Source organism: Tiliqua scincoides, chromosome 3 (genome assembly GCF_035046505.1).
Source record: "Tiliqua scincoides isolate rTilSci1 chromosome 3, rTilSci1.hap2, whole genome shotgun sequence".
Classification (NCBI taxonomy): Eukaryota; Metazoa; Chordata; class Lepidosauria; order Squamata; family Scincidae; genus Tiliqua; species Tiliqua scincoides.
Genome location: NC_089823.1, coordinates 186,150,211 through 186,177,411, shown reverse-complemented (window position 1 = coordinate 186,177,411; position 27,201 = coordinate 186,150,211). Strand labels below are relative to the sequence as shown.

At 43.5% G+C, this 27,201-nt stretch overlaps 1 protein-coding gene across 1 annotated transcript in view; it reads left to right on the top strand.

Moving 5' to 3' along the window:
- The window catches only part of LOC136645227 (VPS10 domain-containing receptor SorCS3-like), a 554,262-nt gene that overhangs the window by 316,252 nt on the left and 210,809 nt on the right, over nucleotides 1-27,201 (top strand). The window contains exon 5 of the mRNA XM_066621465.1: nucleotides 16,631-16,704. Within this exon, the coding sequence (XP_066477562.1) occupies nucleotides 16,631-16,704 (74 nt within the window). The remainder of the gene's footprint in view (nucleotides 1-16,630; nucleotides 16,705-27,201) is intronic.

Below are 27,201 nucleotides of genomic sequence, written 5' to 3'. Positions count from 1 at the left end.
ATCGTAGCTGTGGTCTACCTGTAGGGTGCTTTCCTTGCATGAGTTCTCCATAGAGGAGATCCTTTGGGATCCGACCATTGCCCATTCTCACAACATGACCGAGCCAACGCAGGCGTCTCTGTTTCAGCAGTGCATACATGCTAGGGATTTCAGCTCGTTCCAGGACTGTGTTGTTTGGAACTTTGTCCTGCCAGGTGATGCCGAGGATGCGTCGGAGGCAGCGCATGTGGAAAGCATTCAGTTTCCTCTCCTGTTGTGAGCGAAGAGTCCATGACTCGCTGCAGTACAGAAGTGTACTTAGGACACTTAAGTGTACTAAGTACCTAAGTGTACTTAGGACTATTATTAGCTAAATAAATACATAACAACAAAATGTGTCTATTACTGTACAGTAAAATAGAGACTACAGCTGTGTGACTGTGTAACTGAATGTAGAAAAAGTAATCTAACCATATTTGTAATAGACCTACAGCATATGCCTTCCTTCCTGATCCACCGGCACAGTAGTACCTGCCCCAGCCTAGAGTGTCACATATGTGCTATGAAGCACATTCTAAAATGAGCAGCACTGCCGGGAAGGTAAGGAAAGTGTTGAGCAGTGAAGGGGCTGGGAGAAGGTGGCAGGAGAGTGTTCTGGAGGCAGGGAGGGAGTGTAACAGGAGGGAAGGGAAGGAGGAATGAGGGTGGGACAGGCCTGGGAGGGGACAGGATTGGTGGAGGAGGGCTCCACCATATTCTAGCCCCCTTCCCAGGCCTGGCAGCTTTACACAGGACTGCCCAGATTTGCTCCAGCAATTTAACTGATGCAAATCCAAGTAGCCCCATTGGGCAGACGCAGGGCCTAGGAGAGGGGGTAAAGGGGATAATTTGTACCCAGGCCCAGGGTCAGAAAGGGGGCTCAGGAGCCAAAGGAGGGGGCCCAGAAATTTCCTGGAATCTTATATTGGAAATCTTAAATTTTCCAATCTCACCCCAACTCACTGCCCACGTGGGATACTGGAGGTATTACCATGGGCACGTGGCGGTGATTACGGTATAAGCCAGGCCCAGGAATGCATATATTCCTTAAAAAGTCACATCTGGGAGAAAACGGACCTGCTGCAGTAGCTCTTTGGCTTGTGGATCTGCTAACCATGAAGGGATGTTTAGGAGCTCAGTGACACCGCTATAGGACTGCAGCTACTACAGAACTCAGTTTTGGTGTACACAGGACACTTTCCATTCTAGTGTGAGCCTAAGTACAAAGATACTAATCTCCTACATTGTTTTTCTATGTTTGAAAGGTTTTAGAGAGACTTAGGAGTGTGTTTAGTTTTCCATACTACTGTATCTAGCTGCCAGCACTGGGTAGGCAGGTAGACTGAGCTCTGCGTTGGGAAGACTGGTAGACCTGGGCTCCAAAAATTATTCTGGCTGTTGTCACTTTTCCCCCTGTCTGTTTTGCCCCCATTCTGCCCACCCCCACTACCACCATCCACTCTGTTTCACCCCCTCCCTCTTTGGGAAGGGGCCCAAAAGAAACTTTGTACCCCTGATCAAATTTGTCTCAGAGGCTCTGGGCAGACTGTAGCATTACTCGGCATTTCCCAAGGAGACCTCCAGCCTGGGGCTGGATGTGGCCCCACTGTGCCAGCGCTAGTTAGGATTGGGCTGTGAAGTCTCTGCTTTTTGTTGAGTAATCCTCTCTTCATCTACGCAGAACGTGGTATAGATCTAAATTATACTTCCATTTCATACACTCTATAAAGAGAACCTAGTGCTGTTGAAGGAAAGGAATTTTTTTTCTTTTTTTCCCCTCTCTGAGTCAAATAGCTTCTGTCATTTTAGTCTTTTCAGCCGCTTTCCATGTCATTCCTTCATCACTGGAGCCAAAGAGTAACTTATTGGTCCTATTAGATTTTTGTATTTTTAGTTGTACCAAGGAAAAATGACAAGCAGCAAAGTACTCCTGTATTTCTCTAAATGATACTAAGTGGTTTTAAAAAGTACTTAAATGTTGGGTGATTATCGTCAAATGAGAAGCATAATAATATTTCATTATATACAGAAATTCCATGCTTCTATTTTCAAACTGTTTCTCCAGGGTGGTTTCTGCCATTCTAATTTTTTTTTTTTTAATCAAAACAAAATGTAAGATCACTTCTGCCAATATTTTTGAAGATGGCTGAAGGATACCAATGTGCTAATTGATACATTCCTAAAAATAAAACAATTCCCTTACCTTGAAGAGGTCTCTGTGACTGCCACCCCAGAGCAGGATGTGGTATACTCCTTGTTGGCACAGCTATGTCGGTGCTGGAAAGTTCCGATTATTTTATACCCAAATACCTCTCAAAGTCTGTCTGCTGAATGCCATAGGGTGCAATCCTAACCGACTTTCCAGCACTGAACTAAGGGGCAGTACAGCTCTGAGGTAAGGGAACAAACATTTCCATACCTTGTGGAGGCCTCCATAACTGCCCCCTAACTGCAGGATGCAGCATATGCCCTATTGTTAGAGCTATGTCAAAGCTATACCCATTGGTATAGCTATGTCAGAGCTGGAAAGTTGGTTAGGATTTGGGCCAGAATCAACTATCTGATCATTCTCTGCAAAATCTTAAAGTCAGGGAATTGTGATTTTTGAACATCAGTGCTGTAACCAGAAAAAACCGCTACACTGATCTATGTGTGTATATGCCCCTTGTAAAGAAGACCTAGGCTTAATCATTGTAAGCATTGCATTTTCAGCCTAAGGGCTTAATTTTAATTAATTGTTTCTAAGTTTATTCCAGAAATTGAATTATTTCTTCTTATACCAATTGGCAAAGATTCTAAGCACATGACAAACAGCAAGGCTGACAGTAGGCAGCCTTGTCTTGTGCTGTAGGCAGCAAGAAAGGGAGCGGTATATCGATTGTTAACAATTACAATGGTTCAAGGATGATCATATAAAACCTTGACATGGCCCAACAGTGGCATGCTAACTTTAATTCTCACCAGTACTTCAGTCAAGGAGCCAAGTTCCATTCTGTCAAATGCTTTCTCTGAATCAAAAAGGGCAAAGATTACTTCAAGATCACATTCCTGACATTCAGTTATAAGAAGAGCCCTGCTGGATCAGGTCAAAGGCCCACCTAGTCCAGCTTCCTGTATCTCACAGTGGCCCACCAGATGCCTCAGGGAGCACACAAGACAACAAGAGACCTGCATTCTGTTGCCCTCCTTTGCATCTGGCATTCTGAGGTAGCCTACTTCTAAAATCAGGAGGTTGCACATACCCATCATGGCTTGTAACCCATAGTGGACTTTTCCTCCAGAAATTTGTCCAATCCCCTTTTAAAGGCATCTAGGCCAGATGCCATCACCACATCTGTGGCAGGCTAGTATGGTTGATAACTCTTCTAGTTTTGCTAGGGCTGTGGCTAATAAGGTTGATAGCTCTTCCAGTGTTGTCAGAAAGCAATCACACAGAAATACAACTTATTTGTTCTGTGTGCATGTAACCAGCAGGGAACCTGTTTAGCCTTTTAATGCATATAGATGCCAAGATCTCACAGTGTTAGTTAGTTTAAAAGACTGAAAGCAATAAGGGACCAAATGTGCCAGATCTTTCCACTTCTTATGGATTAACATGATCCTTGCATCATTATTCCAGGATCAGAGTATTTCAGAGTGTAACCTACATCCTTCAAACACACATTTCAATGAAACAATAACTATCATGGAATAATTTATTTAACTCAGCCGACAGACTGTTGCTGTCTGGAGCCTTACAATGAATCCTGCATATGTTTTGTTGTAGTTCAGTTGTTAAGTCGTGTCGGCTCTTTGTGACCCCATGGACTACAGCAGGCCAGGCCCCCGTGTCTACCACTAACTGCTGGAGTTTGTCCAAGTTCATGTTCATTGACACTATCTTATCTCATACTATCTCATCCCCTTCTCCTTTTGCCTTCAATTTTTCCCAGCATTACGGTCTTTTCTAAAGAATCCTCCCTTCTCATGAGATGACCAAAGTATTTAAGCTTCTGCTTCACAGGTTTACTTAGAACTAAATCCCACTATGTTTACTGATGGAGTTTACTGTCAGGAAAATGCATATAGGATTGCAGCCTATTTAGCTTAAAACAGTTTATTGTCTACTGAATTTCCTGTAGCAACATGGGTGTATTGTGAGTATGTGTCTGTTGTCACCTGTTAAAGATGTTATGCTCAGTTGTTGTTGTTGTTGTTATCATTATTATATTCACAAAGCAGTTTACAGAGAAAAATCAAATAACTAATGGCTCCCTGTCCCAAAAGAGCTCACAATCTAAGAAGATGCCAAATTGCACCAGCAGGCAGTCACTAGAAAAGACACTGCTGTGGTGAGGATGGCCAGTTACTCTTCCTTTGCTAAATAAAAGAGAAACACCCACTCGAAAAAGTGCCTCTTACCCAGTTAGCAGGGGTACTGTAGATTGTTTATGTAGATCATTTTTAAATCTTTGCTGCATTTGGTCTTTCCTGAGGTATATAAGTTACTAGAATATTTCATGAATTCTGTTAAATTCTCATCATAATTTTGGCCTAATGTTAGTTGACTGTTTAGCATAACAAATGGTATCAGGTTCTTGGTCTTCTTTCCAGTCAACCTGCTTGCTAATAGTTCATGTTGGCCTTTTCAAATTGTTTCTGACAAGCATACCTTAAAGCCTTTTCAGCCGCAGCTGTAAGAGTTAGATTAAGCAAGCTTCTAGAGTGTTTTTATGAGTTTCTTCAAGCTCTTTATTTTTTTCTCCTGCAAATTACTAATTATCTCTGCATTCTTATTCTTATAGTTTGAGATATTCACAAGATAACCCCCTATAAAAGCTTTGGCAGCATTCCAAATGTTAAACCAATCCATTCTCTCTGTACTCAGTGAAGATCATACGATGTCCCTTAATTTCTTATGTTATTCCCTCACCTTTAAGGAGCAAAGTATCTACCTTCCAAATTGCGTATTTTTAAAAATAATTTTCCCAGATGAGAAATAGAGATGCATGAATACATTTTTCTGCTCAATTTCTATTTCATGTACTTCTGGGACAAAAACAAATGAAACATATAGGATATGATTTCTAAAGTAACTATTATTTGAAATAGAGCAGTGTTTCTCAAACTGTGAGTCAGGAGCTTATTTCAGGTGGGTCTCCATTCAATATTTTATTTTTAATATATTAGACTTGATGCTACCAGGCCTAAGTATGCATGCAACTGTAGCCTTCATCCTTCCTTTTAAGAATGAAGACTAGTCGCCATTGCCTGGAAAGGAGATGGTAAAAGATCAAAAGACCACCTAGATTTCCTAGCCTAATCCCCATGATCTAGCTTTCGCTGCCAAAGTGCAACATTCCTTTTGTATGATTGCAGAGGATATTTGTGAGTGAATTCCAGGTGATGATATAAAAAGGTACATTGAGGTCGGCTAAGGAGATCCATGCAACATGCTAGTGTCACAGCAATTTTATCTGGCAATGATTTTTTAGTCTGCAACAGTTGCTGTTGTACCTGTCAGACCAAATTGTTTCTGACTGGTGCTGTCATTTGCAGAGTTATACTCTTCTTTTATTTCACTTGTATAGACTCTGTTCACTTTTTGTTTAGTAGCTTAGTGGTATACCGGGGGAAGAGAGGCACCACCTTCATACACATACTGTGGAAGTCCTAATTTAACATATTTCCCACTCACAGATGATTTCCTCATTGTGAAACTGTAAGAACAAGGATCCTGAGGTTTCCATAAATTGAGGCAATTTAGATATTAATGCAGAAGCATGAACTGTGAGCAGGGAAGGGGTGGGCACAGGAGTTAAGGCAGGGAGGGGAGGAAGGGGGTGGATCACAGCTGCACCAGTGTGCACCAGGTAAGTGTGGCCCCTATTTTCAAAAGTTTTATGCCCCCCCAATCTGTGACATTGTTCACGTTGCAATAGATGTCAGTGAGAAAGAGGAAACATGTTCCCATTGTTGAGACAGAGTGATAACCTGCAACTTTCCCTCAGCAATACCCTTTCAGAGCTTAGTCTTTTGCTCTCAAATACAGTATTGAAGATGAACCTCTAGTTGTCTGTAAAGGCAAACAAATGCATCTCAGAAGAACTTGGGTCGAAATTAAAGGAATGTATCATGCAATAAGGTACTTTAGGAGGAAACAAAATAATCTGTGCCCTGGAAATATGGCTTCTATTTCCTTTTTTGTTGATGCTAAAGTTTCACAGTGTTTAAGTACCTTATGAGCAGTTGGAACAAGGCAAATGAAGGACAATGGTTGAGTGCCCCAAGGGGAATATTGGTCTTTCCCGCATTAGATAGAAGCAATGTAATTTTTTGGCATGCTGGTTCACAACAGCTTTGCCCCATCAAACATGCTCAGAGAGCTGATGGAACTGATTAAAATCACCAGTGCCCCCTGTGGCAGACATGGCCATATGGTGTTTTTAACCGGGAAGGAAATCATGGGGAAGAGACAGAGTCATGTGGAGAGGAAGATCAAATGCTTAGTTACTTGCTTAGTTATTTCACTTGCTTTCCAGGGGCTGATTAGACTGAAAGGAAAAATGAATTAAATATGTATTGACAGGAGATCTAGAAATCTGCATGTCAGTGATGATGATGATGATGATTGCTTCATGCAGTGTGGAATCTAACTTTTTAATCTACAGAATCCAAGTGCATGATTTGTAATTTTTAGCCTGCATGTTAGTAAATGAAGGCTTCATTTTGTGCAGGTATTTTCAAACAATAGCCAGCAAGATGCTTGTGGGGAAAGATATAAGCAGAGAATAAGGGAAATAGCCCTCCACTGTCATAAGAACATAAGAGCAGCCTCACTGGATCAGGCCATAGGCCCATTTAGTCTAGCTTCCTGTATCTCACAGCAGCCCACCAAATGCCCAAATGTCACCAAAGGGCAGCCCACCAAATGCACCAAATGTCATACTATTGTCTGCTATTGTCCCAATGTCAATACTATACCAATGTCTGCTATTCTGAGAGAGAAGATGCTTGGAACCACCCTGAAAATCTCAGAAAATGTAAGAAGGGTTTTTATAGGGTTGAATCAAAACTTACTAACTGGATAAGAGGCACTTTTTCAAGTGGGTGCTCTTTTATTTAGCAGAGGGAGAGTAACTGGCCCTCTTCACCCCAGCAGTGTCTTTTCTAGTGGCTGTCTGCTGGTGCTCTTTTGCATCTATTTAGATTGTGAACCCTCTTGGGACAGGGAGCCATTAGATGCAGGTGGAGCCTATTTATACCAGTGAGTTCCGCTCCCTGACCCGGCACTATTAAGAAAAATTCCAAAGAGTTAAGCAAATATGCTACAGCCTGACACTTGGGGCTGGAAGGAAACTAAGGCAGCTGTTATCAATCCCCTCCCCTCCCTTCCTCTGCCTCCCCCTCCTCTGCTCCGTACTCAGCCCTCCCCGTTGCCAGCTGTCCCTGCTTCTTTCACAGGTGGGATGCTGAGCTTTTAAGAGTCCAGTCCTATGCGTTTCTACTCAGAAGTAAACCCCATTGTAGTCAATGAGGCTTACTCTCAGGAAAGTGTGGATCAGATTGTAGCCTGAGAGCCCAGTCCTGTGCTTGCCTACTCAGAAGCAAGTCTTATTCTAGTCAATGGGGCTTACTCCCAGGAAAGTGTGGATCGGATTGTAGTCTAAATCTCATGCTTTGCTTGCTGGGAAGACTTGCTTGCTGGGCTGTTTTGTTTCTGTAGGCTGGAGAGCCTGCACCATCTCAGTCTGAAGGGGGGGGATTGGGAAACACCCCCTGGGTTTTTTAAAGCAATTCCCTCTGTGCCTATCCCACCTGCCCCTGTGAGCATGTGTGTGTGTGTGTGTGTGTGTGTGTGTGTGAGTGAGAGAGAGAGAGAGAGAGAGAGAGAGAGAGAGAGAGAGAGAGAGAGAGAGAGAGAGCTCGCTCGCTCGCTCGCTCGCTCGCTCGCTCCACCTTGCTGCACATTTTCTGGCTACGGAGGTTTTCTGCCCCCCTCCCCCTCTTCACCCTCTTTGCTGGCTCAGGGGCTCCAAGAGTGTTATTGCTCCTTCACAAAGGGAACTTCTTCCATGGCTCCAGGGCTTTTTGCCTACCTGGGCGAGGCAGAGCCTTTTTGCATTGTTTTGGGCTGCCTTGAAAGACAGCCCAAAACACTCCTGATGCCTGTGGGCTGACTCCTAATTCCCACACCTGTATACAATCCTGGTAGTGAGCTGGTAGACACCAGCACAGGGCAAAGGAGGCAAAGGTGTGTTCTACTTTCAATTCCCCCCACCCAATTTGAGTTGAGACAAATCTGAAGATAAAAAATCCATGGATAAATAGGTTGTACCTGTAATTGATTTTTCTCTGTAAACTGCTTTGTGAACTTTCTGTTGAAAAGTGGTATATAAATACTGCTGCTACTACTACTAATACCCTCAAACTTCATAGCTTTGTTTGTAGGGTGTGAAATGAGACACCCTTGGTTATCAATGCTTCACAAGATTCTTAGAAGATGGAATAATCTCAATTGGGTGAAACCCAATTCACCCCTGCTAATTGGGTAAGAGGCACTTTTTCAAGTGGGTGCTCCTCTTTTTAGCAGGGGGAGAGTAACTGGCGCACCTCAGCCCAGCAGTGTCTTTTCTAGTGGCTGTCTGCTGGTGTTCTTTTTGCATCTTTTTAGATTGTGAGCCCTTTTGGGACAGGGAGCCATTAGTTATTTGATTTTTCTCTGTAAACCACTTTGTGAACTTTTAGTTGAAAAGCGGTATATAAATACTGTTAATAATAAATTCTCCTATTGCACAAGGGCTGGAGGGAAGTAAAAATGCCTCTGCATTGCTCAAAGACAGCAGATACTACTCTGTCTTTCTCTGCTGTGTGTTCACTGCATAGCACTAGACAATGGCAGAATCCTAATTTGCCTGGGAAATCAGGTAATTCTCCTTATTTCCTAGCATTGCTCTATGTAAGAAGATAAGGGTTGCATAGGTAGCTTTGTGTCTTTTAGTATTGTGGGGTGAGCTGGTAGTACAGCCAGTGCCGGGCCCTGCACTGGATACCCCATGATTTCCCCTTAGCCATCTTCTGATGGGCGCTTCCATTGCTATGGTAGTGAGGGTTCAGAGATTGGCCTGGCCAGGTGGCCACCTGACTCCTGATGCCTGTGGGCTGACTTCTAATTCCCACTCCTGTATACAATCCTGGTAGTTAAGGAAGTACTATATTGTCTAGTCAACTGGTCAATATGGTTCTCTCTGCACATGGTGCTGTGTCACCCCCTGCAGCACAGCATGGGAAGAAGAAAGTCTCTAGGTTGTTTAGGTTGCTGTCCTTACCACCTTCATAAGGGCAGTCAGGAGCAGCGTCATGGCTAGGGACCCAGGACCATCAGAGAGCCTATGGCCCAGCCTTGAGGCCCTTTCATAATGCCTGACTCAAGTTGAGAGCCTGGGTTGTAGCAGGGATCCAAAATACAATATGGTGTGCTTTATGGCAACTATTGTGGTTGTTGCCATCTTATTCATTCACATTTTCATATTGCCATTCCAGGAAGGAAGGAAGGACCATGTTGTGATTAGTGGGAGTTCTGTCAGTGTTACTATAGTGTTTTTTGTTCCTTCAGTGCTTATTGTACTGTGGATTGTACTGCTGGGTTCATGACTATGTTAGACTGGTCATAGCCCTGGTGTAGTGGTTTGGGTTTATAGATTGTATGTCAGTCTACTTCGACTCCAGATTTATTAATAATGGTTGTTCTGAACTCTGAATTTGAGAAAGTGGACTATTATCTTCTAACAAGACAGTAAAAGCCTGAGTTGATCCAAAGTATAGTTTTCATACAAAGAAATGCAAGTGAAATGAGGGGTTTGTGTTCCTCATCTTTGCTGTTTTTCTTCAATTATAGACAATCAGGGATCACACTGTGAGTGAGAAGACATTATGATGCTGCTTGATTTGTCCCTGTAGGTAAATTAATACAATTTACCCACTCTATCTTTAGGTCATAGAGGAAGGGCAACCACATTGAATGGTTTAGGGCGCAATTCTAAACCCTTATGTCAGCGCTTTCCAGCACTGGCATAGCAGTGCCAATGGGGCATGTGCTGCATCCTGCAGTTGGGTGTCACTCACAGAGGCCTCCTCAAAGTAAGGGAATGTTTGTTCCCTTACCTCAGAGCTGCATTGCCCTTATTTCAGTACTGGAAAACACTGACATAAGGGATTAGGATTGCGCCCTTAAAAAAAGAAAAGAAAGATGGAAACTTTGTTCACTGATGTTCACGGAGCTTATATATTCATAGTTGTGCATGCATTAGCTGCACCATTAGCTGGAATCTTGTTATTTAATTGTGGTGGGGCAGAGGAAGGCTGGAGCAGGAAGAGATGCAGTAATTTGATCCTAAGAATGAGTATGTTTCTAATTAAAATCAAAGTATTTGAGTGGACCAGTCCAAATACCTGGAGAGAATAAATTCAAAACATTCTCTGACTAGCTGCCAACCTGGAGAACAATCAGATATTCCAGAACATAGTTATCAGTTTGAAACATGCACAAACAGCTGGGCAAGGGACATTTGAAGTAACGATTCATTTATCACCCATATAGTTTGAATTTCCTCCAAATTCATAGTGGATAATGGAAAATTAAGTCCACATCACCCCAGTTTTGGCCGCTCTTGCCTGGAAAATTTAAACCAGTACAGTTAGCTTGATATCCAGAGGGAGTGTATAATTAGACACAGAAAGGACATGGATTGAATAGTGTGAGGAAGTAAAATTCAAAATAGATTGTTTCCAACCGTGTAAGGCCATGCATTTAGCAGCCTTGTGGATCCTACAAACTGAACTGGTGGATAAAATAGTGGTTTGAAACAAACTTCATATAAATATTTTTTGGAGAGGAAAGCATAGATGTTCTTCCGGTTCCAAATCTTCATTCATTCTTGCGTTTAAAAGTGGTTCTGTATAGCACGACGGCTTGCTTTTCAAATTTGGTGCTGCACTCGCTCTGCGATTCACGTTCTGGCGTAAGTGCCTTCAAGACCACCATTTCCAATGGCTTTGCAAACTGCTATCCCAGGGATACCATCTGTAGGTGATCTCATTCCCATGATAACTACACTTATAACTTCAATTTTGGAAACTGCTGTTACGAGCAAGTATCTTATTATAGCGTTGTCACTTTGGGCAATTTTATGCAGTAGTGACACCTGTTTGGTTAATATGTGTGGATTCTTTGTCACTTCTTGTGAACTGATTTGAATGCAGTCACTGCTACACTTGCACAGTGTTGCATCTTACAGCATGGCTACAACACCTTGAGCTGACCAGAACCATGTAGATACAATAGTGTTAGCTGAAGTTTCTGTCCTTATGAATCTAGCCATTGCAAGATGAGTGACATCCCACAAAACTATTTTGTAGCCCAGGATAACTCAGCTGCACAGTAGTCTTAATCTTTCAGCCACCACAGAGCCAATGGTATTGAAGCACTTTTCAAATGTAGCTCTATGTAGAGCCCATGCTCAGAAAGGGACAGAGATAATATATGCTTCTCTGTTGTGGGTCTCTGTTGGGTCCATCTGGTGTCTCTGCATTGGATGGAGCATTTGAACAATTGTTACCACTTTTTGTCATTTATTTTGGGAATTAATAAATTAATTCAGGGATGACTTCAGAAAGCGTGGGGTGATCAGACCCGGTCAACCTTAACCCTCTTTTGTACAGGCACCAAGCAGAACAAGATATTCTTAGATTAAGGTGCAAGATCATTGCACCAGCATCATTGAAAACTAATTCACAAGACTGAGAAGGGACCAATTTCAATTACACAATATTTATTAAATGAAAATTCTCACATAAAAAGGTTCAGTAATGGTCCAATCCTATCTGCGTAAGGATAAGACAAGTGAGGCACTTTGCGTACTCTTATTTTGGTTTCCTAATCGGCCCCTATTTTCTAAGGTTCAAGACTTCAGGCGACTGCGGGAGCAGGACAAGGCTTAACTTGCTCATCCACTGCACATAGGCACTCTAGCTGTTTCTACAATGGGCTTGAGATACTGTCATAAGAACGGAAGGTGATGGAATGCCACTGTAGCCACACTGGCAAGAGCCATGCAACGTGGCACTGCACGTCCACGCATATTAAGGAGCAGTTTGAGATTAGAAGGCAGATGAATTATTATATGTTACCCTACACATACCTGATCTCATCTGATCTTGGAAGCTATGCAGGGTCAGGCCTGGTTAGTACTTCGATGGGAGACCGCCTGGGAATTTTTTTTAAAGGTATTTATATACCGCCTTTCTTGGTCTTTGTTCAAGACTTTATTCAAGGAGGTTTACATAGGCAGGCTTATTTAAATCCCCGTAGGGATTTTTACAAATGAAAGAAGGTTCTTTCTTTCAAGAACCACAACATTCAGGTGTTTCTCTCTGATCTGGTTTCACATTCTGGCCTCCATCCTCCCACGCTCAGAGCAGATGGAATAGCTTGACTTCAGCTTGTCAGCTGCTTCAAGGTCGCACGGTGCCGGTGGCCTCGAACTGGCGACCTTGTAGATGTTATCTTCAGGCAAATGGAGGCTCTACCCTCTAGACTAGACCTCTTGCCCCAATACTGCGTGCTGTAGGCTTATACCATAGTCTTTCGAGACTGAAGGTTGCCAACCATCTGGAAAGAAAAGCTGTAAAAAAAGAAAAGAAAAGAATAAACCTTCATCCAGATTTGCAAGCAGGTATCACAACAGCCCTACTTGTGTTCCTTCACCCTGCATACCAACTGACGACAAATGGCTTTCTCGTGCCATCTATATTTTCTCCTAGCTGACTCTCACATCTCCTCTGGGTCCTGAAAGTAAGATGAACAGAAGGCACATGTGTGCTCAGCTTTTATGCTTGCAGAAGCCTTTAGTTTATTGGCTTTCTTTAAGTAATGTGTAATTGACCTTTATATTTGCTTGCATGATTAATGGCCCGCAAGCTGTGATGCTGCAAAGTGTAGTGCTGGAGGGACCTTTCCTTCCCCCCCTCCAAAAAAAATAAATCTCCACAACATAAGAATGGTTTCTCTTGATTATCACATTTCCCTGGCAATTCAAAGTGGACTGCTGGAAAGGCAGAAATTCCGAGCACCCTTGAATGAAGAGCCTCCCTCTTATCTCTTTATCTGAATCCACCTAAAGGCTACAAGTTCAATTTAATCCTTCTACCATCAGTCAGCCAGAGATCTAATACGGAGAAGAAAAAGGCCGCTCGGCATCTGGCCTGGCTCCTGTGATGATCAACAGAAGGATGCTTTTGAGCATGTAACTGCAGGGCACATGACAAGCTGCAGTGAAAAGGGTTTAGTGCTTTGGAGCTGGCCATATCTACAGCTGTTAAGGACTGAAGCATTTTTTAAAAGTACTGATGTGAATAAAATGAAAATACAGCAGAAGCCAAATAACAGCCATGATGCTTGCTGATGCTTAATTCCTTGTAGGAAAGAAGTGGCATTGGGCTTGGTTGCACAAAAATGCCAAGTGGTATATATAATCTAACCCCTTAACATTCAGTGTTCACATATCACAGGGTTGTACAAACAGACCTTCAGGGTGAAAACACAAATTTTATTCTAAAATAGGTGACCCAACTCAAAGCGTTGTTATTGTCCTTTGAAGGCATGTAGGTTCAGGGACCAGGATTTCTTGGAAAACCACCTCCTTCCATACAACCCATACATACATACATACATACATACATACATACATACATACATACATACAACCCTTCCATACAACAACTGTGCTCCTAGGTCAGTGTTTCCCAAACTTTTTCGATGGGCGGCTTTCCAGGCCTTCTGGGCCATTGGCCTTGGCTCTCCGTTAGGGCTACAATCCTGTACCTTGTATAGGATGGTGGGTTTTTCACAAAGATTCCAGTGTTCCCTGCCTGGTTTCCTCAGCTCTCCAGGTTGCCATGGCTCACAGTTTGGGAACCACTGCCCTAGGTCATCAGCTGAAGCCCCACTCTATGATTTCCTGTCCCCTGCCCATGCTTTGGAGGTCAGGTCTTTTCAGCTGCTGCACTCCAGCTCTGGAGATCCTACCCTTGGGATCCTGGTCTGGTTCCCTCATCTCTGGCCTCCAGGTGCTTTTTTTCCCAGCCTGGAAATGCCACTTTCACCAGAAGTAATTGTCCCATCCAAAATGTTCCATCTTGCCTTCCAATGCCCACTTTCTGGCTAATAAACACCTCCTCATCTCCAGAAACTGCATGACTGGAGGCATTATGAGGACCAGAGAGGCCACATGCATCCTCCCTGATCCTCGGAATGCCTTCTAAGCCTTCCAGAAGGTAAAAAAAAAATCACTTCTGTTTTTTGGGGGGCAAAACCAGAAGTGACGTTTTAAGGCTGCCAGAAGGTCTTTGTAGGCATTCCAAGGATCAGGGAGGATGCATGCTGCCTCTCTGGTTCTCATAATGCCTCTGGACATGAAACAGCAGGCATGGGTGGCCGTCGGGGTGGCACGACTGGGGGGTGGCACTGACCTCTCAACCATGCTGCCCTGAAGCACTTGCACCTGCTGACTACCCCCCATGTCATTGACCACAAAGGGCCTTACTTCTGAGCAAATGTATAGATAATCAAGTTGCTCAGGAATGAGTATTTTGTAGTTGATGAAGAAATGGGATTGGTTTTTAGGTTTAGAGAGCTGGACCACATGAAACCTCTACAGGAGTTACTGTTGCATTTCAGAGAAACCTCCTCTTGTATGCAGCACTCTGGTCAAAGCAGTGCCAAAACTCTGGTGGCAACAAAACTCAGCCTGGCTCATGTCCCTATGCCAGAAGTCTTGACCCGGGGCTGTGTGGGCTGTAGCTCCTTCAGGAAATATTGGCAGTGACTTTTCAATGGGAAACAAAAGGTTGCTGCAGCTGGCAGCATTAGTTAGATTACCTTCTTGGATGCCATTAACTGCTCTGTCCTGTTCCCTTCCCCCCCAGCATGCCCGACTTGTGCAGTGCAAAATGTTGTTAAAGAAAGTGGCCAGCTTTCAATTCCTCAGAATTCTACTGCTTTCCGTCCCACCATTTCATGTCGGAGAACCGATAATGGAAGGGAATTTAGCACACAGTCTGAGACCCCCCCCCCCCGCATAATCAAAGTTTGGGTGCTAGCATATACTTAGCCTGCTACAATCCCTTCTGTCACACTCTGCATGTCCACCCCCACCACCATCTTGCCTGAGCTGATGGCTGGTCTGCAACCTGCAACTGCCAGTACGGAGCTTACCGGTCGCCATGCCATCTGCAGCACAGAGCTCCAGACCACTGGAGCGACTGCAGTGATGGCGGATCAGGAGATCTGCCAGCATTCTGCATGGACAGGATTTGGCTGTAAATTTCTTATTCTCTTCTTTTTGGACTGTTTTTCACAGCCCCTCCTCTGCACTATTTGTTAAAAAAGAAAAGAAATCAAGGGTCATACACACTTTTGCATGTCTAGCTTGACAACAGTGAGCAAGGATGTCTTTCTTTGGTAGGCTGTTTCTGGGGAGCTATGGTAAAATCCCAGATTTTAAAAATTGATTTCTACTGCCAGCACTTGTTTTCATGTTGGATTCTCAGTGTGAACCAGGAGATGCCTACCCCATGTTTCTCCCCCCCCCTTTTCTATCTCTGTCAGAAACCAAGGACATTTCCTGCACATGGAAGAAACAGTCACTGAAAATTCACAGCATTCATAGTTGCTGCTTGGAACTCTTTTGGCCTGATATATGTAGTCAGTTTTCCCTTAATGCTGCTTTAGTGGCTGTCTCTGCCATTCCCTCTTGAGCTAGAAAAGTTGAATATCAGCTGTCGGATGTCAGTTAAATTTCAGGCACTAGAGACTACAGTCTGTCAGGGCTTCTCAAACTGGGGCATTGTGACAGCCCAGCCTGAGGGCCCTGGCGTCTGCCCCCTTAAGGGGCTGGGGCAAGGGGGAGGCAACAACACGATCCCCAGGATCACGTCACTAAGGGAGCTGCGGGGAGCCCTACATGACCCTCCGCTTAAAAAGCTTAAAAAGTTAAAGTGGAGCAATCTGGCTCCACTTCCGGTTTTGTGGAGGAAGAGCATGATCACTCAACTTTCACTTTTTAAGCTTCAGGGAGCGCTGCGGATGGTCGCGCAGGGCTCCCCGTACACCCGGGAGGCTGCCATAGTAACATGATCATAGGGATCATGTTGCTGCCTCCCCCCCACCCCTGCAAGAACTTGCTGCGACTCAAACTCTCCCAGAGAGCTTGACAACTGCTGGTCTATGTAATTTTGAAGGGAATAAGAACGTCATCTAATTATGTGCATTATTATTCAGAAATTATGTGCATTAAAATTCAGAATACCAAATATAGAGGTACTGCATATCAGCGTTGCATAGCTTCTGTCCTGAATATCTGCTATAAGAAAAATAAATGATGGTTCACTTTGCTGTCAAAATCCTCATGCCACTTACTATCAAATGCTGTTTGTCTAATGCAGATTATCACACATGCAGTAAATATTTGGTTGACACTTAAAGTAGCACTTTGGAGGGAGCAGATATTATTTCCGTCTATGTGTCACTCTTTAACTTGTTACAATCTCAGTTATTTGATTTTCTATCTTTCAGCTTTATAGCTCTATGGATTTTGGAAGAAGATGGCAGCTCATGCATGAACGAATAACACCAAACAGATTTTACTGGTGAGTTTCCTCTCTGTTATGCTATTGTTGTTTAAAAGGGGATGGTGTCACTATGATTGTGCAATGCTAAGGAAAAGAAGAAGCCTTGAAATGTATTGTCTTCACCCAGTTAGTTGTTTCACTAGCTAATAAATTAAGACCAATGGCACCATCCACCCAAAGTTAAGCAGTTTTGAGTGCCATTATTTTTAGCAGAAGAGATTTAGGGCACAATCCTAACCCCTTATGTCAGTGCTTTCCAGCACTGACATAAGGGCAATGCAGCTCTGAGGTAAGGGACAAACTTTCCCTTACTTTGAGGAGGCCTCCGTGAGTGACACCCAGCTGCAGGATGCAGCACATGTCCCATTGGCACCGCTATGCCAGTGCTAGAAAGCACTGACATAAGGGGTTAGGATTGTGCATGTTAAATACCCTGATTTAAATAATGGGTTTTGGATGTGTATAACTTTGGCAGGCTCACAAGCAATGTTCATTTGCGTTTCTAGTGGTCAAGGTTCTGTTTTTAACTATGTTTAACCACCTGTTCTGGAATGGTCTGTGTCCATGTATTATGTCTGTCACAGTAACTCCAGAAGGAACACAAAGCTGCACTGAAAGGTCAGTTGCATGGGCAGTGTTCCTTTCTTCTCCCCCTATCCATGCACAGTGGGTGGTGGCAGCCCCAACGGATCTCCGCACTGGCATTTTATCAGTTAGCACAGTTACGCATAGGTACTTGTTGTGCACGAATGCTGAAGAAGCTGTACATGTGATTGCATCAAGATCTCTCTTTTGCCGTGTTTTGTCAATGGCCATGTGCATATCAACAATCTAGAAGGGGAAAGATGCAAAGGAACTGAAAGTGGTGACAAATTACAGCTGCACAGTTCTCTGTACAAAATTCAGAATTATTGTTTAACAGGGTAACTTAGAGCGCAATCCTAACTTGTGCTGGACACAGGCAGGCTATTGGGCTGTGCTGCATCCAGTGCAAGTTTGGGGCCAAAAGTGGCACAGCCTGAGCAAAGGGAAACATTTCCCCTTATCCTGTGTCGCGTTACAGTAGCCCCAAGGGGTCAATTTGGATTTGTGCCACCTGATGAGGTGGCGCAAATCTGAGCATCCTGGGATTGCCCTGGGCCTCCTGGGGACAGGGTGAGGATCTGGCATTACTGCCAGATCTTGGTCCTGCCACCCACTCCCCACCTGCCTCCTCCAGGCCCTACCGTCACCCCTCCCAACCCCTGCATCAGCTGAGCTTGGCCGACACAACTCAGTGGGGCCTGCATCGGCATGGGGAGGCCAGGCTATTTCCCCATCAAGTGGCATAAAAGCGCTTTACCGCCCTTTTGCGACACCCTCGGACTGGCACAAGGGACTTGTGTCGGCCCAAGTACCTTGTAGGAGTGCGCCCTTAGAATTCCAAAATACGTTAAGATGAGAATTCTCATGTTCTCATTTTTGTCTAATTTTTTGAAACATGTACAGAAACACACAGAGTCACAGACACGCACACACAGACAAACTCATATCCCTGGTAGGCTGAATTAAACAATACTTCTCGTTTATTTCTTCAACTCCTTTGAGTCTATAGTTAGCTCATTGGTTTTTTTTTTGCTGTCTGTCATCTTATTAAATTCACAACCAAGTAAAATGCCCTGTACCCTGTAGGGAGAGGAAACTCTGTGTTTCCAAACACATCAATCAAGCCACTCTCCTAGTTCAGTTGGTGACATGCTGTCTTGGATGATTCCCATGGGGTGATGATAAAAAGGAAGAAATGAGTGCCCTCGTGCACAAGTTAAGAGGTCATGGGACAGTCTAGTTTATTACAATGTCTCTTTCTGTTTTCCTCTTCACTGCATAATTGCTGCTATTATTCTTTCTCATGTCATATCAGTTGTATGAAGAGAGCTCAGTCATGCACGTGGCCTCCTCTGTCTCAAAATAAATGCAAATATACTGGGAAGAGCCTGTATCTCATTCTGCTGCTGGAAAAGTCCAGTGGCAAGGGTATACATGGAGTACAAATTCAGATATACTTAGGGATATGAATTGGTGGGTGAGCCTGCAGTTCCATTGCTGCCGCGTTCTCTGATAATCTGTTAGCAGTTCACATGGCTCAGAACTAGCCCTTGTTAGATCTGAGCCAAAGAGAGGCAGTGGGGATGGGTAAATTCTGAAACAGTGTTAGCACATTTAAAAAAGGACCACCTGTTTTAGTGATTGATGGGAATACTCAAACGGGCAAAATCATAAAAAAGGCTTCCAAATATCTTTGGCACCGCACCTAAGCTCCCATTCCTTTCTCGAAAGAATTCTACCCAGATAACCTATCCCACCTACCAATTCCCCACCTATCTTACCCCCCAATCCTATCGCCCACCAGCTTATGAGATGTAGCCGCACTGCCAGAGCACACACCCCATGCTATGGCGGGCGGGGGGGGCACCAGGCAGCCCAGGAGAGGTAATTTAAAATAGTTTTAACTTGCATTTCCATAGGTCTCCTGGATGCCAATGGGTCTCTTTGGATTTATGCCTGCTTTGGGGGTATGTCAAGCTCGGAAAATCTTGCCTGGACTGTGTTCTCCTGGCAGATCCCCAGTACCATGTTCATATTTGCACATGCAATGTTCCTTGTACACACTGAAATAAAAAGAAACAGAAAGCCTATCAGCTGTAAAAAGGCTATACAAAGGAATAAAAAAGGCTGCTGGGCAATCTGCCTCCCCAACCTACATTATGCAGAGCATGGTTTGCCCAGGGCTTTGCTGCAGTGGCTACTTCATGGAGACCATCTACTGTGCCATGTAAAATCCTGTGGGTTGTGTGTCTTCTTTTGGCAAGTGCTGGGCCAAGACAGGGAGAGGAATCTTAATTTCACAGCAAAAGGTGATTTTGTTTCCTTCTGGGGAGTGATGCTCTTTTGGACAGAACTTCACACTCCCCAAAATGTCATCTATCACTGTGAAAAATGAACACCATGAAAATTTGGCGCGCTTTCTACCCCTTACGTGCAGTGAATGCAATACATGTAACAGCTGCCAGCACAATTGCCTGATGGTTCCTTAGGCTAGAATGATTTTCAGCACACAATGAATTGAGTAAGTTTTTTTTCACTCACTTCATTGTGTGCTGGAAATTGAAAGCAGAAGGTTGGAGGGACAGGTAACGGAACTGTTTCCATTCACAAAGTGCTCTTGACTTTGTATTCCACTCTGGATCTTTTTGGTTTCCTGTAGACCTACTAAGCACAGCTGTGCAGTGTTTGTTACCGTAAGGGTGAAAGCAGATAGCGAGAATAGCAAGTAGTTTCATTCTCTCCTAAGGAGAAGATACAGGAAGTGCTGATCTGTCCTTGTTTGGCCTCTGGGGAAAATATGGTTGTCTAGTTGAGTTCTCTACATGAATGGGAGACACATAGGGCTAAGCTGAAATGGCAGAATTTTTCATGAAGGCTGGATTTATTTTCCTAGGGCAGTCAACTAATAGAAAATTTCAAACTGATGGCTGATTTATGCTGAAGCCCACCGCTCTCCTCGGCTTTGCTCCTGCCATTCTCTTTCTTTTCTAGTCCAGGCAGTGAAGGAGAATGGAGATGAGTGCCCTCTCCCAATACACCCACTGTATGATGCACCCATCTTGTGGATAGGCCTATCTGATCCTGTAGATAACCTTCTCCCACTGTTATTTCTCAGCAACTGGTATTCAAAGACATTAAAAAAAAAGTGGCAATTTTCTTTATCATGACTTCTCAAAGATTATGATTAGAGGAGGGTGAAAATGGTTTTATTTTTTTCATGGATTTCAGTGTTTTCCAAAGTTAGAAGTGTAAAAAGCAGCGTTATGTGTTTTTATTCAAAATTTACATTATAATCATAAATTATAATTACTTTAAAAGTGTACTAGGTAGGTGACATAGGTGGTATAGTGTCATCAGATGAAGACACAGTCATTACCCATGCAGCACCCCCATTAAAAATACATAAATAACAAATAAAACTTTTTTTTGCAGATTTCAGGGTTTTTGTTTTTGTTCTACAAAAACGAGAAATGCAGAAAGCTGTATTATGTGTTTTTATTTTGTTTTCACCATTTTCACCCACCTCTAATTATGGTTCCAGAAAGATTGATTGACCCCTTTCTTTCATATGCACTGTTGTAGTGGTTCTCAAACTTTATAGGGGCCCTAGAAGCTGCTGCCTGATTTATAAATGCCAAGGAGTTTGGCTGTAATAGTGATTGGGCAGCAGTGCTCCCTCCTCCCCAAGTAACAGCTTGTTTAACCCTCGATGCACATAGCCTAATCTGCCCTGTCAGTTGCGCGAACCACCAAAAACTGGGTCATGACCCACTGGTGGGTCCCAGACCCACAGTTTGAGAAGTACTGCTTATTGCACTGGAAATGTATCCTACAATTTTTCCATGCTATCTTATTCTAGGGTACAATAAAAAGAGGGGGCGTAAACTCCATCCTGCACCCAGTGCAGTATTGAAATCCTGTTTTCATATGAATATATGTAGCCTCTCTGATTCAAAGCCCAGACACTTAACAGTCTAAGCACATCTTAGATTGAGGCTCTAAATTCTTAACAGATACTCGACTGGACCTGCTGACCTTCTCTGACTGGCACTCTCAGCCTTCTCTTGCTTCTTCCCCTCCAGTAGCCATTATTCCCTCACCTTTTTTATGCCTCAGAGGTCATCTGCCACATTTTATTACAATATTAAATATATGCAAGGGAGGCAATGACCCCAGAGCTGCTACTGAGGTGATGGTGCAAGAACACTTGAAAAATTTAGTTAACATCAATTGAGGATGATTAAGGGGGGAAAAAAAAACAACCAAATTCTCCCAATTTGTACTTAAGAAAATCCATTACCTGTCTTAGGGATCAACCAGTTATCAACAAATGGTTACCCATATCAACCTGTTGAAATGTTGTACCTATGGAAAAAACAGTGTGTTGTGCTTTCAGGACTACTAATGGGCTATCGCATTTTTAAGGAGAAGATCACGTTATTCTCCTTAAAAATTACCAGAACCAGGGGACATCCACTAAAATTGAGTGTTGGGCGGGTTAGGACAGACAAAAGAAAATATTTCTTAACTCAGCGTGTGGTCGATCTGTGGAACTCCTTGCCACAGGATGTGGTGCTGGCGTCTAGCCTAGACGCCTTTAGAAGGGGATTAGAGAAGTTTCTGGAGGAAAAATCCATTACTGGTTACAAGCCATGATGTGTATGCGCAACCTCCTGATTTTAGAAATGGGCTACGTCAGAATGCCAGATGCAAGGGAGGGCACCAGGATGAGGTCTCTTGTTTTCTGTTGTGCTCCCTGGGGCATTTGGTGGGCCACTGTGAGATACAGGAAGCTGGACTAGATGGGCCTATGGCCTGATCCAGTGGGGCTGTTCTTATGTTCTTATCACATTATTAAAAATGTGAATTCAAATAGCTGCTTGTGCTGAAAAGGAGCACAGGAGAAAGTTCTGTCTGTCAATTTGAAATCTTATGGTTTTTCAACTTTTTCCCAGAATCAGTGGGAGGAATCTGACTCCTGGTTTTGAAAGTCAAAGGGCTGGCAGTGCTTCACACAGCAGTCCTTTATTCTGAAATGCCTAATGTGCCATATTTGAGATAGTCTGATTAATTTTTTTTTTTAAAGCAAGTGGTGCCCCAAGACATTTGGGAGCTTCTCTGTCATTAAGTTTAAACCACTCTCTCACATTTAGCAAACTGAGTGGAATGCCTGCTGTGTACTAAAGACGGTCTCTTATCATGGCAAAACAGACAAGACACTTCCCTGCTTGTTTTGAATGTGAGCCATTTTGTATAGCTCAGTAACATTCCATTAAAGATAAGGAGAGTCATCTTTTATGCCTTTTCCCCACTGGAAATTAACAAACTCTTTTAAGATGACTATATATCAGCAGCTATATGAGGAAGAATCCAATCACAGGAAGGCGAGAGAATTGAAACCTTCTTCTTTGTTTCCTGGAATTCCCCAGAGCCTCCTCTTTAGAAGGAGCTTAGTTTAATTTTGCCATCATTAAGCAGAGGCAACAGGAGGCTACACAAGAACTTCAGACGGAGACACACCGTTGTTCTTTTTAAGTAAAGTAGGTTATGTGAGTTTCCAACAGCTATTTTTCTGAAGGACTGCAAGCTTGAGTTTTGAAAAATTGTTGCAACTTGCAAACTGATAGGGAAAGAAAAATGATATGCATAAGGAGTCCTTTAGAGTAGAGCCAGACTTGTCCTTTGAGGCAGGAAGTGGGATTGAGAAGGAAGTAGACAGAAAGATAATTCAGTGGAGCAGCCCTACCACTGATGAAGAACTTTGGATACTTTCTCCAGCCTAGCAGATGACCAAGATGCAAACCTTGCAATCACAACTGCCTTCTGGCTCTGTTGCTGCCACTTCTGCTGCATCCATTCACATGATCAGGAAGTCTTTTGTTTCCTGTCAAGTGGAAACTTCATTCTTTGCTCCATATTCCATGAAGTCTCACAATGCTATAGGGCTGAAGTTCCTGGATAGAGTATTGGTACCCTAATGCAGCGGTTCCCAAACTTTTTAGAGGCCCTTGAGGCTGCTGCCTGGTTTATAGATACCAAGGGGTGTGGCTATAATGCTGATTGGGCAGCAGTGCTTCCCCCCCTCCCAAATTAGCAGCTTGTTTAACCCTTGATGCACATAGCCTAATCTTCCCTGTCAGTTTCATGAACCACCGAAAAAGTGGGTCATGGCTCACTGGGGGGTCACGGACTTAAAGTTTGGGAACTGCTGCTCTTATGCATACCCCTCACCAAGTAGTGGCAGTGTCGGAGCCATGGACCCTGGGCATCAGCCTCAGTAAGTTGGGGCATTTTGTGGGCAGGGCAGAGGAAGTAACAGGTTGATTGAAGGAGGGAAGGGACGGATTCCAGTGCCACCGCATGTTCCAGAATCCTCTCCCGTTCCCTTTGCCCAGTCTCTCCTCAGATGTACTTCAGGCATATACTTCTAAGGAGACCCATAGGCCATCAAGAGACCTATGGAGCGGTAGGGGAAAAATATTTTCCCTTCCCTCTCACAGTCCTCTGAATCCCCCCTCCCAACAGCATGCAGTGTGTATCTCCATGGCATAGCTGCATGCTACAGCATGGCAGGGCATAAGATTGGGATTAAGACTGCCCAGCATGGCAGGGCATTAGATTGCTGTAGCTGTATGCTACAGCATAGCAGGGCTTAGCAAAACTTCCTCTATGTTTTGTTGGTCCAGCAAAGACAGAAATTCAAGGCAAATACCCTATTCCTAATTGCTGCCCTAGACTGCAGCTCACTTCAAGAACCACCTGTATCATTATGTCATTTACCCAGTTCTGTGTTCCCCCCTGCCTTGAGGTGCATGGAATGGTTTCATGTGATAAGTCCTTCTTGGTGAAGCCACCTGCCACTTATGGTCATGTTGTTTCTTATCTGCAAATATTTGTGTCTCAGCCAAGACAATTTTATTTCAGACAGTTTTGTGGGGGTAAATTAACTTATGTTTAGTTGATTGCTAATGCTCTGTTTGGAAGTCAGATTTTGTTGTGCTCAATTAGTTTTTAGAAACAGCACTATTAAATGCTTTTAGTTCTTTGTAAACCACTTTGTGGGCCTATCTGGGTGGCAAAGTGGCATAAAATAAATTTACTAAATCAACAAGTAGCTCTGATTAAAAAGCAGCAAGTTAAGCAGGGATTGAGGAAAGGTGCCACAAGATTTTTGGAAGTTTTCAGAACCACTGTGGACTAACCCACATTATTGCAGCGGTGTTTGTTTTTAGTCTCTTATCGCCTTTGCTGTTCAGTTCATATCTATTGCTAAGCAGCACTGCCCTGAAACATTTCACCCACCGTTAGTCATAGTCGGCCTTCCTCAATTCGGAAGAGAAGACAACCGTTTCCAGTTATGGCCTTTGGCTTCATGCCTGACCTTTCCATTAAGTCTGTGGTGAAAAGAGCTGCACCAACACCCCTTGTCCTGCTGACATTTAGTGTGGAAACTGTTGGAAAAAGTTCTTGACATTTCTGCTTCTAAATTTTCCAGATAAATTAAACTTCTCAGGTAAAAGTTCCATTTCTTTTCAAAACTTTTCCATTTCATGGTGGGGAAAAATTCTTCCCTGTGACTTCCTTGCTGTAAAAGGGCAACCACATAGGTGCCGTGTGCGATACAAATAGTAAGGAACTGTTTCATATGGCTTGAAGTTTGTCTTGACATCCATAATGAAGGTTTCTTTTTTTCTTAAAAAAGTTTGACGTTTGTAGAGGTATAACGCACTGTCCCAGTGCCTGGGGCAGTGATATCAGATTGTCACTTGACATCGTACCATGTGATATCATTTCTGGGTTCGGCCTGGAGGAAGAGTGCTCGCTGAAGCAACTTGGTGACCCTGTTCCTTCTCTTGTGGAGGCTCCCCTTCAAGGGAAGCCACCACAGGAGAAATGGGAAGTGTGGAGCTACCAGCGCCTCTTCTCTAACTAGGATGGAGCCTGAGGAGAAATCATGTGCTCCTCCTGGATATTTGAATACTACTTAGACATGACTTTGGAAGTCTCATTGTTTAAACATGGAAAATCAGACTCTACCCCATCTTCTATCTATGTGATCAGGGCCATTCTGTGTGTTTTTTTAACTGCCCTGGTCACACTGAAAGAGTGGTTGGGTCTCATTTTAAAGGTATGCAGTTGAAAAGTGTAAGACTCTTTCCTTAACAGATGACTTACTTTCCAGGAAACCCTTCTCACTTAGCGCTTTTCTTTTGGCTGGGGCTTTGACACAAGAAATAACCTAATTCAAATGAAAGGTGCTTGGTCACTCAAGGGGCCTGTATGGAGGAAAGGTGCAGGGGTGTGGAGGGCTCTATGCCTGTCTGTTCCTTTTTGCTTTTAAAATATTTCCAGGTCATAGAAATATGATCATTAGTTCAGTTATCCATGGATCCAGGGGTCCCATGTGCCCCACCTGCTCCCATTAACATTGTTTATAGCCTTACCAGGGTGAAAATATGCTTGCTTATAATATAGCTTAAATGCTATAAGCATACTTATAGCTACACTCAGGGAGGCTGCCGGCAGCCTAAATTCTTTAAACTACTAGTTTGATATTAACAGGAAACAGTTAACTCTTGCTTCCTGTTAGTATCGATTTAGTCTGGGCTGTGACAGGACAGGAAGGAGGGTATATCAGACCTGGGAGGGAAGCAGGTTCAGTGGCGGCAGTGCCAATCAAATCCTGACCACCTTCCCTGACCTGATCCGCTGTCCCATGTCAACACAACTTCCACCAGGACTCCTGAGGCGGAAACTCTCCCAGGGTTCAGTGAACCTCTGCATCACCGCAAAGGCAGTTGTGGTGAATTGGACTGCCCATCTCTGAAATAACCTCTATGCCCATAGCCTTGATTGGTGTTGGTGATTACTGATGCTTGCAGGGCCCACCAGGTAGGAAGTTCCACAGAGGGTAACTTACTGAGACCTAGGACTGGCCATAGAAGAGACCTTCTCCTGCATCCCAACCAAATGCAATCTAGAAGTTTGGTAAGGATTTATTTAACATTTAAACTTGTGATTGCCCTTAAATAGTCTCTCAGAAGTTTGGAGTGAAAGGAATAATTAAACCTGACAATTATCTTCACCTGACTTGTCTGCAAAGTATGTCAGCCATGCTGACTTAGGAGAATGTATTATATTCAGGTCCTGTACCCCAGAGTCTATTTGCTGATAGAATGCTGGTCAGGACCATCCTGTCCACCCTGTGGCCACTAAACCAGTGTCGGCATATGCCCTACATGATACAGTCCCACCTTCCTTGGACATGCTTCTTAATGAACAAAAGAATATGTATCTCAAAGACCACTAGTCTAGCGCAATAACCACTAGCAATTCCCATGATTACAGTGATGCTTTATTTTATTTTTGGCTGTTATGATCTTAGGAATTACTGGTGGCTTTATTCATGACTGTTTGATTTGCATGTTAAATTTCATGCTTGAAATTTTTGGTGGAGTTGTGGCCTTAGATGTGGCCATTATGCCCTTCTGAAAATGACCCATTTTGGCATTTTTCTTTTCACTGCTCACATTATTTATGTTTCATGCTCCTTTTTGCTTGTTCTCATGGTTGTCAAGGCAAATAAGCATCTAATTTGGCATGAACCATACGGGCTTTGATTTGTTAAATGAGTGTGATCTTAAAGAAGGGAAACACTGCTGCTTTTATGCCTTCCTGTTTTATCTGAGGGGAAAGACAGATAGTCTAATCCTTTTGGTTGCTAACTCTGAACCTCCTTTTTTCTGTGAGTTGGTATCCCATGACTGAAGGAAAAACCAAACAAGGATAAATGGATTCCTTCAGTTCCATTATTATTCTGCAGCTCCATATGCCTTGGATTCTTCTCTGGTTGTCTTCCAGCAATAAATGTTGATGATGGATTTTGAAAGAAACAAAATGTTTGTTTTGAAATGTATACAAATATGAAGC